The sequence below is a fragment of the Sander lucioperca genome, chromosome 21, assembly GCF_008315115.2.
Source record: "Sander lucioperca isolate FBNREF2018 chromosome 21, SLUC_FBN_1.2, whole genome shotgun sequence".
NCBI classification, from domain to species: domain Eukaryota; kingdom Metazoa; phylum Chordata; class Actinopteri; order Perciformes; family Percidae; genus Sander; species Sander lucioperca.
The window spans coordinates 14,168,077-14,186,992 of NC_050193.1; the positions used below are offsets into that span (position 1 = coordinate 14,168,077).

Genomic DNA, 18,916 nt, shown 5'->3' on the forward strand with positions numbered 1-18,916 from the left:
GATTTGTCCCACAAGTGTTTGTGGTGATTGAATGACATTGGTCTGGCTAGTCCCCCCCCCCCACAGCATTCCAGGATGGGAGAAAAACGTGCTCTGGTTTATTGGCATTTCTTTACAGTAAACCAATCACAATCATCATGGGCAGCACTAAGCGCTGCACGGAGCCCCGGTGCGGCTGCAAAATAGCCTCAGGAAGGAACTTGTTTTGGTGGAACGTGTGTGTGTTCAAAAGTTGTTTTAGTCGTGCAACAGAAATCTCAGATTGGACAGATAGTCTAGCTAGATGTCTGGATTTACCCTGCAGAGATCTGAGGAGCAGTTAACCATAGTCCTAATAAATCCTCCATATATATATATATATATATATATATATATATATATACTATATATTCCTGTTTGCGCACAGATTTCCTGTCAAACAAATGTATTTATTGAATAAAAAATCAAAACATCTAGTCAGGGGATGACTATGTTGAGTCCCGATTAAAATAAATTGGTAAGGAAGTCAGAGTTGTGTTAGTATTGTTAACGTTTAAACAAACAAACATGTTTTTTTAAATAAATAATTATAAGAAGTGCCCTTTTTTAGCCCCTGCCTGTGCACGTCCCTGGTGCTACTACACACAAACCTGCACGTATGCCCTCCCTATAACACATACAAATGTATAGCTTTCAGTGTCCAGGCAACATTTTGAATACTAATATTCTCTCTCTCTCTCTCTCTCTCTCTCTCTCTCTCTCTCTCTCTCTCTCTCTCTCTCTCTCTCTCTCTCTCTCTCTCCATTTCAGTGGATGTGAAACATTTGTGAGGGCCTGATAAGCTCACAACACAAACAGTCAGGGGTAGGTCATCTATATGTCACAGCAGCAGATGTTGATCCCCCCCACCTTCAGCTTTTCTTCCTTGCAGTATATTATGCAAATTGTATGCTGATTTCATTTGCATGCGCTGTTCACGCTGTTTCCTGCGTGACCACTAACAGAGATAAAACTGAAACGAAAGGTTAAAGATGTGGATTTTCCAGACGTATTTTCATTTTAAACTACAAGCAAGACTGAATAGCTCCTGGACCGCTGGACATAATTGAATTTAATTAAAAGTGACATTTAATTTTCTAATTCTAATCAACTTTCTCAATAATTAAATTTGACATTATTGTTTGACTGGTGGGGCTCATCAGAAGGCAGAGAGAAATAACTACTTGGTATGCCATGCAGCAGAGCTTCCATATGACGATGATGAATTATGCGTCAGAATAAATCAACATACATTTTTGATGTGCTTGTGTAGTTCGTGGTAAAGGCCACTGGTGGTCCAGGTTTGATTCAAGGATCTATATTGTCATTTTCACAAAGGTCAGTTTGCTAAACCCTGCGGATTGGCTGGTTCTCGCTGCCTTTGTTGGTTGGGTTGGTTAGGTTCAGGCATGAGGCGGGAGATTGGATAAGGTTAGGGTAAGAATATCAGTTATTTAGAGGCAGAGTAGGGCGGGTCATGCCTTCGCCATCCTATGCAACAACAAAAAAATAACGCCTACTGTAAGCTGTAAACGCATTCCAAGCAAACTTGCTAACTACCTAAAGAGACAAAGCAGTACTTGGCAAAGTGCATTTACTCTGTGGGATTAAAGGTAACATTACAAACATATCTGTTCAGGACTGAAACATCCACTGTCATGGATCTATTATATATGATATGCCATATTATATATTATAAATAAAGAGCAGGACAAACTGCTCTTTATCAGTCGGGGAAGTACATACCAGCAACTTGCATTAATTCATATCAATCCTTCATCCTCAAATCCTTTTCTCTTATAAAAGTGAAACATGCTGTTTGAAAAAAACGAGCTTTAAAGAATAAATCTAACCTCTGCAATACTCCTCTAATAGTACGTTTTAAAGTGCCCATATTATGAAAAAATCACTTTTTCTGGGATTTGGGGTGTTATGTTGTGTCTCTGGTGCTTCCACACACATACAAACTTTGAAAAAAATCCACCCATGCTGTTTAGAGTGAGATACGGTTTCTGAATGTGTCCTGCCTTCAGTCTCTGGGTGAGCTGTTCAAAATCGGAACGGCTTGTGACGTCACAAGCCGAAACGAGCAGGCTAACCGCAACCATTAGCTCGTAGCGTTAGCATGCTAACGCTATGGCTAACGCTAGCATGCTAACGCTAGCATGCTACCTCGTTCTCAATAGCAAAGCACTGCTACAACACACACAAGTTCACCATAATCTACAAAAGAACTACTTACATGTGCGCCCTCATTTAGAAGTCTCCCAGCTAATCCTGCCTTGTAACTGACCAAAGTTGTAGAAACAGCCTTTCTTTTACTGTCTATGGAGCTAGCTAGCTGACATGATCTACATCTGAGCTACTGGGCATGTGCAGTGCAATCAAAGATAGTACAGAAGAAGAAGAAGAAAAGAGGTCTCACTCTGTAGCTAAAACAGAGACCAGCTGAAAAGAGGATCTGCAGCAGTGAGAGAGAGCATTGCAGTACAACACAAATATGGTGTTTTTTGAAAATTAAACCATGTAAACCTATTCTGGTACAACCTTAAAATACAATTATGAACCTGAAAATGAGCATAATATGGCTGCTTTAAAACCATGTTTTGTTAGAACAAAAAAAACGTTTTAACTTATAATACTGTACTATAAAGATACAGGAAGACTGTTGCTGGGTTAGGCAGCCAAATCAACATCCCTTCATTACTAAATGTGCAGAGGAGTAGCTTACATGAGGATGTTTGCCTGGTTTTGTTACAGTAACACATTTGTTACTTGGAAACTAAAAAGCCTCACTCGCTTGGAACCAGGAAGGCAGTAACACCTCCTCCACATGCTCCACACAAACCTGACACAACCCAGCAATAGTCTCTGCAGCGAGCACTAAAACAGCAATACTGATAAGCAATATGAAAGGGCAAAAAGTTTCTCTGTAAACTTGTGGAAAATGTAGTGTAATGGTTTGAAATGCAAAATTGGGCCAAGTAAAAGAAAGAAAAAAAACAGCAATAAATATAAGCAGCAACAATTCTAATTTCTAACATTCTAGGAATGTTTCCTGAAGAACAAAGTTGATGCAGTCTATGAATATTATTGCCCATTTTCACATTGGAGTCACTCTGATATGATATTCTGAAAATACAACTACAATTTTCCAGTTATATTTGCTGCCCTTTGGATCACCGTCTCTAAGACCCAAAAGCAGCATCATAATGGGGAAGATCATTGGGGAAGATATAGCAGTGCTCGGCTAAACAGTAATGACATTGATTTAAAAAAGATAATGATGCTGGAGGTGTCATTGAGGTGCAGAGAAGCCACCCTCGTCTCGTTTTATAAGTTTAATATAGCAACTCCTCCATACATAACACCTTTTACCAAGGCAACTAAAAGCACAAAATAACAGAGCCTGCAAATAGAAACCAGCAAACCACTGATCAAATTAAGAAGATGTTTGCTGCAGACTGCTCCCTGATGCTTTGGACAACAACTTAAAGTGGACTTGGGACAGAGAGGGGCACATAACGTCTGCAATGGTGTTTGAGAATGTGGGAAGCTGTCTTAGGGCTCTATTTGTCTGAACTTGGTCCCGTGGCACAGATTGCAATCAAGTGCGGTGCCCTGCCCAGTGTGTCGGGGGCGTGCCAAACACACTTTTGGTTATTTCAAGTATCCAAGCTGTAAATGTTTTAAATACCTAGCTCTAAATTAGCTCTAAATTAAGCTTTCTTTCAGATAAAAATGACTTATATATCACAGGTACAGTGACTGTAAAATAACAAATGCAGAGAATACAGGGGGAAAATAATACTGTAAATCATACCTTCCCTTTTCTTTTTTAGGCTTATTCACTTTCTTTTTTGGATTTAGATGAGAAGATCAATACCACTCTCATTTCTTGCTTTTTTTCGACGTTTTATTCATTCATTTGCAAATCAAGTCCAAAAACTAAATACATACTGCACAGTTAATCATTAGTTACTGAAGCATATTCCCCTCTCAAAGGCATGATCTCCTTCCTGTGAAATAACTCTAGTCAAAACACAACAGAGGGCTCAGCCCAGTTAACTTTTTTTTTTAATTATTATTATTTTTTGGGCATTTTAGGCCTTTAATTGACAGGACAGCTGAAGACATAAAAGGGGAGAGAGAGGGGGGAATGACATGCAGCAAAGCTGCCGCAGGTCAGAATCGAACCCGGCCTGCTGCATCGAGGAGTAAGCCTCTACATATGGGTGCCCGCTCTACCAACTGAGCTATCTGGGTGCCCCAGCCCAGTTAACTTTAAGATGACAATGAAAGTTACATCATACCTTCCTGACATTTCACTCAAACCCAAAATCAATACCTGCTTGTTTCCCACGCCTCTTCCCCATCCGCCCTCCCCTCTTCAAGGCCGCAGGTTGCATAACAAAGTACTCAAACACCCAGTCCAAAATGTTTTTTAGCTTCATCGTAGGAAGTTCTGATTGAATACGTGTCTGTATGTGTGTCTCTGGGCTTCTCTAATGACCAGTCAGCGCTGCAGACCCCTGATGCAGACAGAGACTCTTCTTCAAACATCATTAAACTTGACACAGAAAAGAAGCTGCCAGAGTTGTCTTTTCACATATTTGCTGACCCAGAAAAGGAAAGATGAAGGAGACCAGGCTCTATTGATTGCTGTTGATTCAATTCCTAGAGCATGAAGACATATATGATGATGCATAAATTACATAAATGTGTTAAATCCCTGGTGTGTATTCCCTAATGGTTAATATTTCCATTTAGAACAAACTCTCCACAATCCACTCCACTAATTGCTTCCTCAAACAGAGAGAACACCTTCTGCAGCAGCGAGGTGTAATGACAACATTCTCTCCATCTTGTTCCTGCCCCCACTACTACCACCACACCTCTCATTATCCAGGACACGATGTTCCAGAGCCAAAGGACAATGTCAGAGGACCTGTAGCCAAACTGTTTGAATAATCGGGGGAACGACCGGAAGAATCAGGGGAGCGACCTGCATGTGCGCAAATTCACGAAGCCACTGAATGAAAAGGATAGATTAAGTGAAATTAGTGGTCCTGTGTTAGTGGACTTTTGTGGTCTGTACTTGTTGACACACAAATGAAGAGTTGTCTGTAATTTACAATATGAGATGGGCTTGATTAAGAAAAGTAGTAAGTAAACTGAATTTATTGTCACCAATTCTCAGCATTTGCATAAACCTCTTTGTGGACAGACAGCAGCAGATACTGTATATCAAGCTGTCTTCCTTCCATAACTTAAGGGCAAAATCCTAGTACAACACAAACCCACTTTATAGCCACACTTGGCTAAAAGCTGCCAAAGTCGATCACTGGGACAGTAAAGCAGCGGTTGTAAGTTCTGACTTTTCATTTAAAAAGTAATTCCAATTGCTGCAGTCTTAATGGGGAAGAATCCATCAAAAAATATATTGTCGGCCATTGTGTACGTGTCATGCTGTTTCTTGTGCGCCATGTGACAGATGATGGAGCAGTCTGCAGAACCAGACCTCGGTGTTACTCTATGCGATGTTACTGTTCAACCCCCCAAAAATGAATGAATGAATCCATCAAAGTCAAACTTATTTAGCCTGAAACCTTTCTGGAAGGAACCGTTTTAGCTTCTAAAATGTACATGTTTGACATTTGGTGTACTAATCAGCCAATAAAACTCTGTTGTGTATATAAAAGTAAATAAGATCAAACTGTACTCTTTTCTGCTTTCCTACTGAAGCAATTGACCTCGCCTTTAATCCATTGGCAAACAAAGTGAGCAGCTTGCGTGTCTGTTCAGACTTCATCATACCCTCCACTGGAGTGTAGAGTCCTTAAATTGCCCACTTAGCTCAGTGGTAAAGATCAAATGACTTTAAACCATGGTGCAGGGTTTCTGGGTCAGCCTATGATACATCTGTGTTTATGTATGCCATACAAGACGCAGAGAAGTTTATGTGGGACTTGCATGCCATATTAGCAATTGTCAGGAGCCAACACGCCCTGCTGAATAAACACACACATGCATGAACGCACACACACAGAAACAAAAACAACACTAACTGCAATATAATACATGCCTTTCTCATCCAGCTACTGCACTTTATTATCAGATGTCTGCCAACTCTATTATTGGCTTATCACACACTGTTGTGTAACTTAGGTAAATGTCATCAGGTATTATCTTCTCCTCCACTTTGGTGTTTTTCTAAGGACACTGCATGCTAAACAAACCACAGGTACACAAAATAATCATCCTTGTTTTCTTTCCTAATTCTTCTTTAATTAGACACTGGTGAGCAGTGTTCACAAATGATACTTGATCAACAGAGCACCCGGTCCTGAGAGAGTGTTTCCCTCTCTCTCCGTGCCCAAAAGAAAGACCTTGTGCTCTGAGAACAGCTTGTACCTCATAAGCCAGTCATCATAACAGACTAACATCTCTGAGCCAGTGAGGTTGACCAGCAGCTGGAAAAACTCTCAACTGCTATCATTTCAAGCAACTTCAATATAGCGAGAGAGAAATGTGGAGGGGAAAAAAACAGCAAGAATTTAAGAACAAGACTAGCCATGTTTGCGGTTCTCTGACGCCGTACTTTGACACACCGCTGCTTTGAGCTAACATGCTAACATGCTCACAATGACTGATGTTTAGCAGCTATAATGTTTACCATGTTCAGCATCTTAGTTTAGCATGCTAACATTTGCTAATTAGCGCTTAACTCAAGGTAGAGGACAAATACAATTTTTTTTTTACCTGACGATGGTGCTCAATAGGGTTGAGAATGTCTAGGCAAAGCCATTGTCACCAAAACTCAAGAAGCCCAGCTTAGAACGTACTACTTTGAACTTTGAACTAAGACATGACGCACATTTTCACATCCATTACGTTTCACCATCCAATCGGTTAAGCCGTAAGGGTAGAGCCGCTAGCATGCCTAAAAATTTAAACAACAAATGAATACATTAACAATAGATTAATGTTGTCTGATGAAAATCATTGACAATGAATGGTAACACGCTTAATGTGGCTTAAAATAAATGTAACTCAGCAAAAGTGGTGAGGTCATTAGGCCCTTTATAGACTTTTTCACATTTAGTTATTTGTGTGTTTGTGTTGTGTGTGTGTGTGTGTTTGTGTCATGTTAAAGGGGTCATCCTTAGTGAAGATTCTACAGATAATTAGTAGTAGTTTCCCTCTGCATTTTAGTGTCTTTCAGCGTATTGTTTTGGTTTTACGACCCTGCAACTTTGATGTTTTTGGTTGAGTCTCACAGCTCTCATCAACCTAGTTTTCAGAAACAGCAAAAGCTCTGAAAACCAACTTTACTGTAGAGCTGCCCAGCGCCATGATAGACAGCACATGTTGTGTTCCAAAGGAATTGACGGGATTACATTTCAATGAGATTATACCTTTCATTTTCATATTTTCATGTCACAAATAAATCGATTGATTTAAAGTTAATGTTAAATTTACTTGATTTTACACCAAGTCCTTCCCACCCCTTCTCATATTTACATTCCTCAATTTATTTATTTTTTTTGCCCTTTTAAGATGTTTTCATATTAGTCTTGCATTGTCCTGACTTGTGAGGAAACTATACCAAAAAGACAGTTTGAGAAAAAAATGAAACATATAGGCTCCCATGCTGGCCCTGTCTTGCTCCTGTGTTTAATGACGTGAAGAACCTGAGAGATTGGAGTTGAATTGGTCAGGGGCCTTGCGTTTTAGTTTTAGTGTTGTCTCCAGGGAGGGCAGAAGGCCAGAGTTAATAACATCTCAGAGTCCCTTGCCGGAGTTTATGAAATGCAGCACGTAACAGTAACATCAGGAGATGTGCTTGAATCGTGATTCGAGCAGACATTTATTTTCAAAGAGAAACGAGTCTCTGCTGCATTCCTGCTAAATATGTTTTCTCAGCATAAAAATAAGATTTACACACATCTGTAATAGAATAATGAACAAAGGTACACACACACACAGGTATGTAATCAGTTTAAATATAGACCTGGTCCAATCTAACCTAACCAAGCCAAAAGGGACTTGCGTGTAGAAATCAATACGATCTACAGTTCAATCTTCAAATCATTTTCACAACGTACAAGAACAACTTTTGTGGGTAGCTAAAATAAAATGTGGCCATATTTCAAAATCACATACTCAGGGTGTTAGGCCAATGAACTATGGTGACATGAAATATGCACTTATTGGCCTAATTAGTCAATGTACCCCCATTACTGGCAATTACCATTCTTCAGAGTGAACAGACTCGGTAATGACTAATAGCACTAACAAGGTGCACCTTTTCTGGTCATAAATCCCTTTTAGCTCGGGTAATGGCTTCGGTGGTATCATAGCAACAAGTGACAAAGTCTGAGCACAGAGAGCATGTGAGAGCTCTCAGTATGATAATGATAACTGTAATTTTATGTTAATTTACAATTTTGTCTGAATTGAATGCAGATCATGAAGCTTCCCCCACAGTTGACATTTGAAGTCCAGCAGCACAATAATGAAGACGATATTGAACACACTTTTTTTTTTAAATGTTACATAATTTTGACGCAGTAGACGATTTGCTCAAATGTGTACTATACGTTACATTAAAAGAGGTTGTAATTAGGATATTGTAATGAAAATAATTGCATCAAACATGTTACAAAACGGTGACATGCTTGTTACAGTTTACACACGTTTTCAAAACTATGTCTCCTTTTTTCAAAACTCTACACACAATTCCCAAAACTGCACACACAAAATGCCTCACATCTCCTTCAAAATGAAACACTGCATTAAAAAAATACCATAAACACATCTCAAAATGAAGCATTTGCATCAAATGACAAACACTTTTTTCATAATAGTCAATTTTTGCATATACCATGTACACACTGTTGTTCTAAATCTAAAGCTCTTTTTTCTTTCATAGGCCTATATCTACATTTACAATGTTCTAGAGAGAAAGTAATCTGCTGAAAGTGGTTGAAAAGTGCACCGTAAAAAACAATGTAATGTTACAGTAACACAGAAAATATTTATTGGGCAAAATATTACGTTTGTAAGAGTAGCACAGCGTTGTATACAGTAGCATGAAACAAGAAAACAAAAGTACAAACATATGTAAACCAAAGGTATCATTTTTAGAATAAAGAATGTGTGTGTGTGTGTGTGTGTGTGTGCGTGTGTGCGTGTGTGTGCGTGTGTGTGTGTGTGTGTGTGTGTGCTTGTGTGTCGTGGGGGGGGGCATTGTATGCACAAACAAAGTCTGATTGATTTGTAATGCTGAAATAGTGATTAGATAGTTGCATGCATTATGGACGCAATTGTAAAGCTGCGTGGATCCATGGTTGAATCTCTTCCTTCTTCCTCTTCTTCCTCCTCCTCCTCCTCCTCCTCCTCCTCCTCCATTCCTCATTGTCATCCCATCTGTCCTCCCCTTGCTCTCTGTCTATTATTGGCATCGATTGTTCAAAACAGGTAATCAGACCTTTCACCTCTGTATAAGCCTATACTAAAGCAGTGATTGGTTAGTGTTATGACATAATGTGTTTGCACATGTGAGGAGTGTGTGTGTGCCCTGGTAAATAAGTTTAGTATTTTGATTGGTTGTGTTTAGAAAAGGAAAGCAAGTCACTTCCTGTTAGATTTTTGTGTCTTAGGTAGAGAATTGTGTGTAATGTTTTGAAAAAAGTGTTTTATGCAATTGAAAACTGAGTGAAAGGCTCAGAAATAGCTCATAGTTTTGGAGATTTGCTGTGTAATTTTGCACTTTGAGTGAGAGGTTTCAAAAATCGTGTGACATGAAAAGAATGTGTGTAAGCAGTTGAAAAAAGCTGTAAGACTGCAGGAACACAAGATCTGTCCCTAACTAAAAGAGACATAGCAGGGACCCCCTACTACCTATGTTAATTAAGTTGCATATTAAACTGGGCCTACAATAACGTGAAGGGCACCTAAAGCCTTTAGACGTACCTTTTTAGTGAATAGAATACTAAGCTATTAATATAATTGTTTGCATGATTTTACAAATCATGTTTTAATGTTAAACATACATGTGGCACAGTGAATCCTTAGAATAAACTGTATTTCTGTGGATGGCCTTAGGGATTACCTTACCTGTAGGGCAGTTAGCCTACCAATAATGGGGTTTTTTCCCCTAATAGGCTGATTTATATTTGCTTATAATATGTTGGATTCATCCTCTCCTTCATCCTCTCCTGGAACCATCACCTTATCGTGGTGGAGAAGTTTGTGTGTCCCTATGAACCTGAGGGCTGTGTTGTCTGGAGCTTTGTGCTCCTGGTAGGGTCTCCCAAGGCAAAGTGGTCTCAGGTGAGGGGCCAGACAAAGAATGGTTCAAAAACCCTATGAGTGACCGAGGAAGAGATTGGAGAGAGGAGATTGGAGTGACCCTGCCCGGAGGAAGCCCGGGGCCCCCATCTGGAGCCAGGCCCAGATGGAGGGCTCGTCAGCGAGCATCTGGTGGCCGGGTTTGCCACGGAGCCCGGCCGGGCACAGCCCGAAAAAGCTACGTGGCATCCATCTCTCCATCCCATGGGCCCACCACCTGTGGGAGGAACCGCTGGGGTCGGGTGCGCTGCCACATGGGTGGCAGTGAAGGTCAGGGGCCTCGACGGACCAGACCCGGGCAGCAGACGCTGGCTCTGGGGACGTGGAATGTCACCTCTCTGTGGGGGAAGCAGCCGGAACTGGTGCGGGAGGTGGAGCGCTACCGGTTAGATCTGGTGGGGCTTACCTCTACGCACAGTCTCGGTTCTGGAACCATACTCCTGGATAGGGGTTGGACTCTTTTCTTCTCCGGAGTTGCCCAGGGTGTGAGGCGCCGGGCGGGTGTGGGGATACTCACAAGCCCCCGGCTGAGCGCCGCTACGTTGGGGTTTACCCCGGTGGACGAGAGGGTCGCCTCCCTACGCCTGCGGGTTGTGGGGGGGAAAACTCTGACTGTTGTTTGTGCATATGCACCAAACAAGAGTTCGGAGTATTCGGCCTTCTTGGAGACCTTGAGTGGAGTCCTATATGGGGCTCCAGTGGGGGACTCCATAGTTCTGCTGGGGGACTTCAACGCGCACGTGGGCAATGATGGAGACACATGGAGAGGCGTGATTGGGAGGAACGGCCTCCCTGATCTAAACCAGAGTGGTTGTTTGTTGTTGGACTTCTGTGCTAGTCATGGATTGTCTATAACGAACACCATGTTCGAACATAGGGATGCTCATAAGTGTACTTGGTACCAGAGCACCCTAGGCCAAAGGTCAATGATCGATTTTATAATCGTTTCATCTGATCTGAGGCCGTATGTTTTGGACACTCGGGTGAAGAGAGGGGCAGAGCTGTCAACCGATCACCATCTGGTGGTGAGTTGGGTCAGAGGGTGGGGGAAGACTCTGGACAGACCTGGTAAGCCCAAACGGGTAGTGCGGGTAAATTGGGAACGTCTGGAGGAGGCCCCTGTCCGACAGACTTTCAACTCACACCTCCGGTGGAGCTTTTCGTGCATCCCTGTGGAGGCTGGGGGCATTGAACCCGAGTGGACAATGTTCAAAGTTTCCATTGCTGAAGCTGCGGCGAGGAGCTGTGGTCTTAGGGTCTTAGGTGCCTCAAGGGGCGGTAACCCACGAACACCGTGGTGGACACCGGTGGTCAGGGAAGCCGTCCGACTGAAGAAGGAGTCTTTCCGGGATATGTTATCCCAGAGGACTCCGGAGGCAGTGGCAAGGTACCGAAGGGCCCGAAGGGCTGCAGCCTCTGCCGTGAAAGAGGCAAAGCAGCGGGTGTGGGAAAAGTTCGGAGAAGACATGGAGAAGGACTTTCGGTCGGCACCAAGGTGCTTCTGGAAAACCGTTCGCCACCTCAGGAGGGGGAAGCGGGGAACCATCCAAGCTGTGTACAGTAAGGATGGGACGCTGTTGACCTCAACTGAGGAGGTAATAGGGCGGTGGAAGGAGCACTTTGAGGAACTCCTATATCCGACTAATACGCCCTCTATGGTAGAGGCAGAGCTGGAGGATGATGGGGGATTGTCGTCAATTTCCCTGGTGGAAGTTGCTGAGGTAGTTAAACAACTCCACAGTGGCAAAGCCCCAGGGATTGATGAGATCCGTCCAGAAATGCTTAAAGCTCTGGGTGTGGAGGGGTTGTCTTGGTTGACACGCCTCTTCAACATTGCGTGGAAGTCTGGGACGGTGCCTAAGGAGTGGCAGACCGGGGTGGTGGTTCCCCTTTTCAAAAAGGGGGACCAGAGGGTGTGTGCCAATTATAGGGGTATCACACTTCTCAGCCTCCCTGGTAAAGTCTTCTCCAAGGTGCTGGAAAGGAGGGTTCGGTCGATAGTCGAACCTCAGGTTGAAGAGGAACAATGCGGATTCCGTCCTGGTCGTGGAACAACGGACCAGATCTTTACTCTCGCAAGGATCCTGGAGGGAGCCTGGGAGTATGCCCAACCGGTCTACATGTGCTTTGTGGATCTGGAGATGGCCTATGACCGGGTCCCCCGGGAGATACTGTGGGAGGTGCTGCGGGAGTATGGGGTGAGGGGGTCCCTTCTCAGGGCCATCCAATCTCTGTACAACCAAAGCGAGAGCTGTGTCCGGGTTCTCGACAGTAAGTCGGACTCGTTTCAGGTGAGAGTTGGCCTCCGCCAGGGCTGCGCTTTGTCACCAATCCTGTTTATAGTATTTATGGACAGGATATCGAGGCGTAGTCGGGGTGGAGAGGGGTTGCAGTTCAGTGGGCTGGGGATCTCATCGCTGCTTTTTGCAGATGATGTGGTCCTGATGGCATCATCGGCCTGTGACCTTCAGCACTCACTGGATCGGTTCGCAGCCAAGTGTGAAGCGGCTGGGATGAGGATCAGCACCTCTAAATCGGAGGCCATGGTTCTCAGCAGGAAACCGATGGAGTGCCTTCTCCAGGTAGGGAATGAGTCCTTACCCCAAGTGAAGGAGTTCAAGTACCTTGGAGTCTTGTTCGCGAGTGAGGGAACAATGGAGCGGGAGATTGGTCGGAGAATCGGCGCAGCGGGTGCGGTATTACATTCAATTTATCGCACCACTGCAAAGCTCTCGATCTACCGGTCAGTTTTCGTTCCTACCCTCACCTATGGTCATGAAGGTTGGGTCATGACCGAAAGAACGAGATCCAGGGTACAAGCGGCCGAAATGGGTTTCCTCAGGAGGGTGGCTGGTGTCTTCCTTAGAGATAGGGTGAGAAGCTCAGTCATCCGTGAGGAGCTCGGAGTAGAGCCGCTGCTCCTTCGCGTCGAAAGGAGCCAGTTGAGGTGGTTCGGGCATCTGGTAAGGATGCCCCCTGGGCGCCTCCCTAGGGAGGTGTTCCAGGCACGTCCAGCTGGGAGGAGGCCTCGGGGAAGACCCAGGACTAGGTGGAGGGATTATATCTCTAACCTGGCCTGGGAACGCCTTGGGATCCCACAGTCGGAGCTGGTTAATGTGGCTCGGGAAAGGGAAGTTTGGGGTCCCCTGCTGGAGCTGCTACCCCCGCGACCCGAGACCGGATAAGCGGACGACAAAGATGGATGGATGGATGTTGGATTCATGTAAAGACGTTTTCATTTTTGAAAAAAAACTTGGTGGCCGCCCTGCAGGAACTCTGAGGACCCCCTTTTGAAGATCCGTGCTTTAGAGTGACTATATTGTGTCCCCCCCCCCCCTTCTTATGTTTGAATTGAGAGCAGAACCCAAATGTAGACATAAACGCAGAGCCAGAGTGTGAGTTAACAGGTTTATACAAAGTACTTAAGTATTCAACTTCAGGTTTCCGGAAAGGGGGAAAAGCAAGTCCAGGTTTACAGAGAGGTGAACAGGTCCGGTGGGTTCCGGGCAGGAGTGGTACCGTCAGAGTAATCCAGTGGTCGGCTAGTGGTGAGGTCCAGTGGTGGTTGTCTGGTCCGGTGGATGGCAGGAGTGGAGCGGTAGCAGGAGTCAGGTTCCAATAGTAACTGAAGCACAAGAGAAAGGATCAGGACAGGAAAATACACAAATAGCAAAACAAGTAGCAATGTCTGTCATAAGCAAGACTAACTGTGGTCATCTTGACTATGATCTGACACAGAGTGGAGGGTTGACCTGGTATATGAAGCAGAGGTTGACTGAGGTAAATGAGATGCAGCTGGAACCCTAACTCCCGCACACCAGACTCCACTCCTGTAATTAGAGACAGACAGAGGGGAGGGCGAGAGGAGAGACACAGAAGCTACCTAGGAGCAGCAGGCCTAACACCCCTAGTGGGAAAGTGAGTTTATATTCAACTAGAATTACCGCCTTGTGGTTATATACATCTAGCGCTCTGTCCATGGGAGAGGACACCGAGACCGCAGACTGTTCTTCCTGAGGAGATCCTTCAGTGAGTGCAACAGGCTCCTTCAGATCTTCTATCAGTCTGTAGTAGCCAGTGCTCTGTTCTTCGTGGTGGTGGCAAGGCTTGGAGGTCAGTCTTAACAAGCTGTTGAGAAAGGCAAGCCAGGTGATCTGGTCAGAACTGGACAATGTTGAGGCAGTGGCGAAACGAAGGACAAGGGACAAAATCAAAGCCATCTTTGGATAACCCTTGTGACCGTCTCTACAATGAGCGGTGGCAGAATGGCAGCTCGCTGCAGATACAAGAATGAAGGACAACAGCAAAGCCTGGGAGGTGTTCCTCATCTGAGTCAAGGGTCTAAGGAGAGAAGTCGTTTGTTTGTTTGTTAAGATCCCCATTAGCTTCTGTCTGTTTTAAACAGAAGCTACTCTTCCTGGGGTCTCTACTATTTCATGAGAATATGACATAAACTGGAATACATACATCCACAACATTCATACTCACAGTACAGCAACATATAAAAACATTAGTACTGTCAAACGATTAAAATATTTAATTGCGATTAATCACATTGTCATAGTTAACTCGCAATTAATCGCACATTTTTCTCTCTTCTAAATGTCCCTTGATTTCTTTGTCCCATTATTTTTTCTCATTTTAATGCTCTTATCAACATGGAAAAGTGGATCGGCTTGCTAAGTTTGTTCTTAGTTGTGGTATGTGCTTCTGTCTGAAGTCATCCATTGTCGCCTGGCTTTGACGAGGGGGCGGAGAATTGGCATCAGCTGTGTGCTTGGCCATCGAGTGGTATTTCAGACTGGACGTGCTGCGATGATAGCTCAGTTCACAACGACAAAACACACAGATCACTTTGGTCTTGTCAGTGGAACCATTTGGCAACTTTTTAAAAGTAAACTTTCCATTTAGAATCTTATTGGCATCCATTTCGGCGTCTAAGGCTCACCATTCACTCAAAACGTGACGTTAGCCTACTACTCTTTGGCCGGCTCACAAGCCCAAACAAGTGTGTGCGGCGTGCCTGTTGTTTAGTTTCTGGTCTAGCTAGATCCGGTGCGGTGTTATAGTTTTTCTAACGTTACTAGTTGTTGCGACAGCATGTGAAAAAAAGTTTGCTAGGCCAAAAAGAACGTTAATCTCGTGATAAAAAAATTTACTCCGTTAAAATGGGTTTGCGTTAACGCCGTTAATAACGCATTTAACTGACAGCACTAAGAAACATACATCAAAAGGTACTACAAAACAAACTTATATACATAACATTCATACAACACAACCAAAAATAAACAACACACCAGACAACACTCAACATTATTTTGCTTTTTGATTTTGTGATATAGGGATATATAAATATAATTGATTTGACTTGACTTCGTTGAGCTTTGTTGTTCTTGTTGTGTTGTGCTGTACTGTATGTCTAGTGTGGAAGTTGATTGACAGAAAGAGAGAGAGTCAATAAAGTTGATTCTGACAGAACACTCAGTTGTAGCCATGACGATAGACAGTGCTTCAAATATGGATGTTGCAGCAAAGAAGCTACAAATTCAAAAACACGGATGCTTCACACACACATCTTCAACCCGGCAGCACAGAAGATCTATACCATCATCGCAAATTCAAGATTAGTGTCACCAACTCAGTATCTGACCACGTCTCCCCTTGTGTTCCTCAGTTATAGCGTTGAATAATGGCCATAAAATTGTTTTCGCAGGAACATTGTAATGTCACAGTGAAGTTGACCTTTTAAATATAAAATCATCATCACTTCATCATTTTATCCTATTAGACGTTTTTGTAAAATTTGTCATAATTAGCGTAGGAATTCTTGAGTTATGGCCAAAAATGTGTTATGTGAGGTCACGGTGTTTGGCCACCAAATTCTAATCAGTTCAACCTTGAGTGGACATCTGTGCCAAATTTGAAGAATTTCCTTAAGGCGTTCCTGAAAATAGCGCGTTCACCGGGTGGGGGGGGTGGATGGGCGTCAAATATAATGCCTCCGGCCACGGCTGACTCTGGCACAGAGCCATAACAAAACAGTCTCACGGGGATCAAATGACATTGCATCTGCACATTTAATTAACGACTGTAACTCTCGTCTGATTTACAAGCAACAAATACATCATCGATTAAAAAAAAGTGAGATGAGTTGTTCATGATGATTGATTTATGACACAGACAGTATTGAACACAGACTGCACCATCTCTGATCAGGCTTGAAGCAGCAGTCAGAAACTAACCACGACTGCTGGAAATATGTTCTGCATTGCACACAAAGAAACTTAAGTAAAATCACTTCCTTTACCCTGTTTTTTTTGTCTCACTCTTCTTTATTTGCATGAATGTCTGTGATTGGCTGCTGCACGCTCAGGGAGAGGGAGACACTGCCCTCTCCAGATTGGCCAGGAGCAGAAAGGGGGCTGGTGCTGTGTGAACATAAATACAGCTTTGTACCGGCACACTCACATGCATCTGCTATCATCATCCCCTTCAACAGAACTACATCCAGCTCCATCACTGACATCCAAACAGTTTTCAGGATCCACAGGCAAAGGAGCAGAGATTATTTCAAGCAGTGTTTTAGAGAAAAAAAAGAGCAACAGAAACTCATCATGTCTTTTGAAGTGAAGGAGAAGACGGAGGTGCGTCTGGTGTTTTTGGGAGCAGCAGGAGTGGGGAAGACAGCCCTCATCCAACGATTCCTCAAAGACACTTTTGAGCCCAAGCACCGGCGGACAGTGGAGGAGCTCCACAGGAAAGAGTACGAGGTGGCGGGTGTCAAAGTCACCATCAGCATCATGGACACCAGTGGCAGCTACTCCTTTCCCGCCATGCGGAAGCTCTCCATCCAGAGCAGCGATGCCTTTGCCCTGGTCTACGCCGTGGATGACCTAGAATCCCTGGAGGCAGTCAAGAGTCTGCGAGAGGAGATCCTGGAAGTCAAAGAGGACAAGTACACGCCTATTGTGGTGATAGGCAACAAGATAGACCGCCAAAACGAGCGCCAGGTGTACAGCAAGGACGTGCTGTCCACAATGGAGCTGGACTGGAACCACAGCTTTGTGGAGTCCTCTGCCAAAGACAACATCAACGTGCTGGAGGCTTTCAGAGAGCTGCTCCAGCAGGCCAACCTGCCCAGTCGGCTGAGTCCAGCGCTGTGCCGGAGACGGGAAACCTTCCCCAAGGAGAGCAAAGAGCGACCTCCTCTGAACAAGACCAAGAGCTGCCTCGTCTCATAATGATGTGGAGCTGCTCGGAGGGCAACAACGTCTAGGGAGGTCGAGAGAAAACTGCCCAAAAGAGACTGAAAGGGCTTTGTTGGTGGGGACGGACAGGCTGGAAAGCATGGCATCTAACCCCTCGACAACAATGGAGGCACAGAGATGCAAGAATGAGGATGGACCATGTAACCATGAAAACAGATACCACCTTAAAGTGCTCATATTATGCTTTTTTGCTTTTCCCCTTTCCTGTATTGGGTTATATAATTTTTGTGTGCAGGTTATAGGTTTCCAAAGTGAAAAAGCCCAAAGTCCACCTAAAAGGAACTTACCATCTCCAACAGAAAACACTGTTCACAAACTGCTCCAAACAGCTCTATTGTAGTCCAGCCTTTACTTTGTGACGAACGTGCGTCACTTTGTAACACACGTTATAATGCTCGCCTAGCTGCTAGCATGGCACGCCCTCATACTCTGCAACTGACTGGGTAGTAGTCCTTACCTAGCTACTGCGTACGTGCGATTCCCAACAAAGATGGAATCGAAGTGAGATGTCTCACTCTGTAGCTAAAACAGAGAGCTCAACACACAGGGTGAAAAGAGGAGCTGCAGCAATGTGCAGTACAACAAATATATGGTGTTTTCTGAAAATTAAACCACATAAACCTATTTTGGTACAACTTCTAAATACAATTATGAACCTGCAAATTAGCATAATATGAGCACTTTAAAGACATGAAAGAATGTGGTTGAACAATTGTTTGAACGGTGAAAAAAAAAGAAACTGAAAATGTTGGCTTCGTTTTCACTCAAATATATATGTGAGGTTTCATTTTTTAAGTTTTTGTGTTACTGGTGTTAAAAAAGTGCAATAACTAAAAGTTACTGGTATTTATGCAAAAGTGCGTTTACCTAAGATAGCTTTACGAAGTGAATAACAGAAGAACAGCTTATATTTTTGATAGCGATGCATCAAAAATGTTGTGAATTATAGTGAAGCCTGTCCTGCAACTCTGAAATTTTGAAGTATATACTTAATGGTGTTGTTTCTCTGTTTTTGTTTGACTAATAAAGTCTTTTTTTAATGGAAGTTTGCCTTGTTTTTGATATTCTTATTCAGTGCTCATTTCAAGATAAATAAAACAGCCTGCTTCCAGTCACATTGACGCTTATCTCATCCACTCTACACGTTAAGTTTGGAGGTTATTTTGTCATTTTTTTCTGATAGGACTCCCTTGACATGACAGAGCAGACAAAAAGGAGGTGTGTGTGAAAGGCATATAGACATTGTGAAATTATTAAGGAATGTGTTGGAGTAA

The 18,916-nt window shown here is 43.5% G+C and overlaps 1 protein-coding gene across 1 annotated transcript; it reads left to right on the top strand.

The window, feature by feature from the left end:
- Positions 1 to 16,703: 16,703 nt before the first annotated feature.
- On the top strand, positions 16,704 to 17,968 carry rasd4 (rasd family member 4). The gene has a single exon (XM_031321092.2). It carries the CDS (start codon positions 16,719 to 16,721, stop codon positions 17,613 to 17,615), a length of 897 nt encoding a protein of 298 aa, XP_031176952.1. The 5' UTR covers positions 16,704 to 16,718; the 3' UTR covers positions 17,616 to 17,968.
- Positions 17,969 to 18,916: the final 948 nt, after the last annotated feature.

Coding starts and splice junctions, on each gene's coding strand:
- rasd4 (XM_031321092.2), top strand. CDS start 16,719: ATGTCTGTGATTGGCTGCTGCACGCTCAGGGAGAGGGAGACACTGCCC.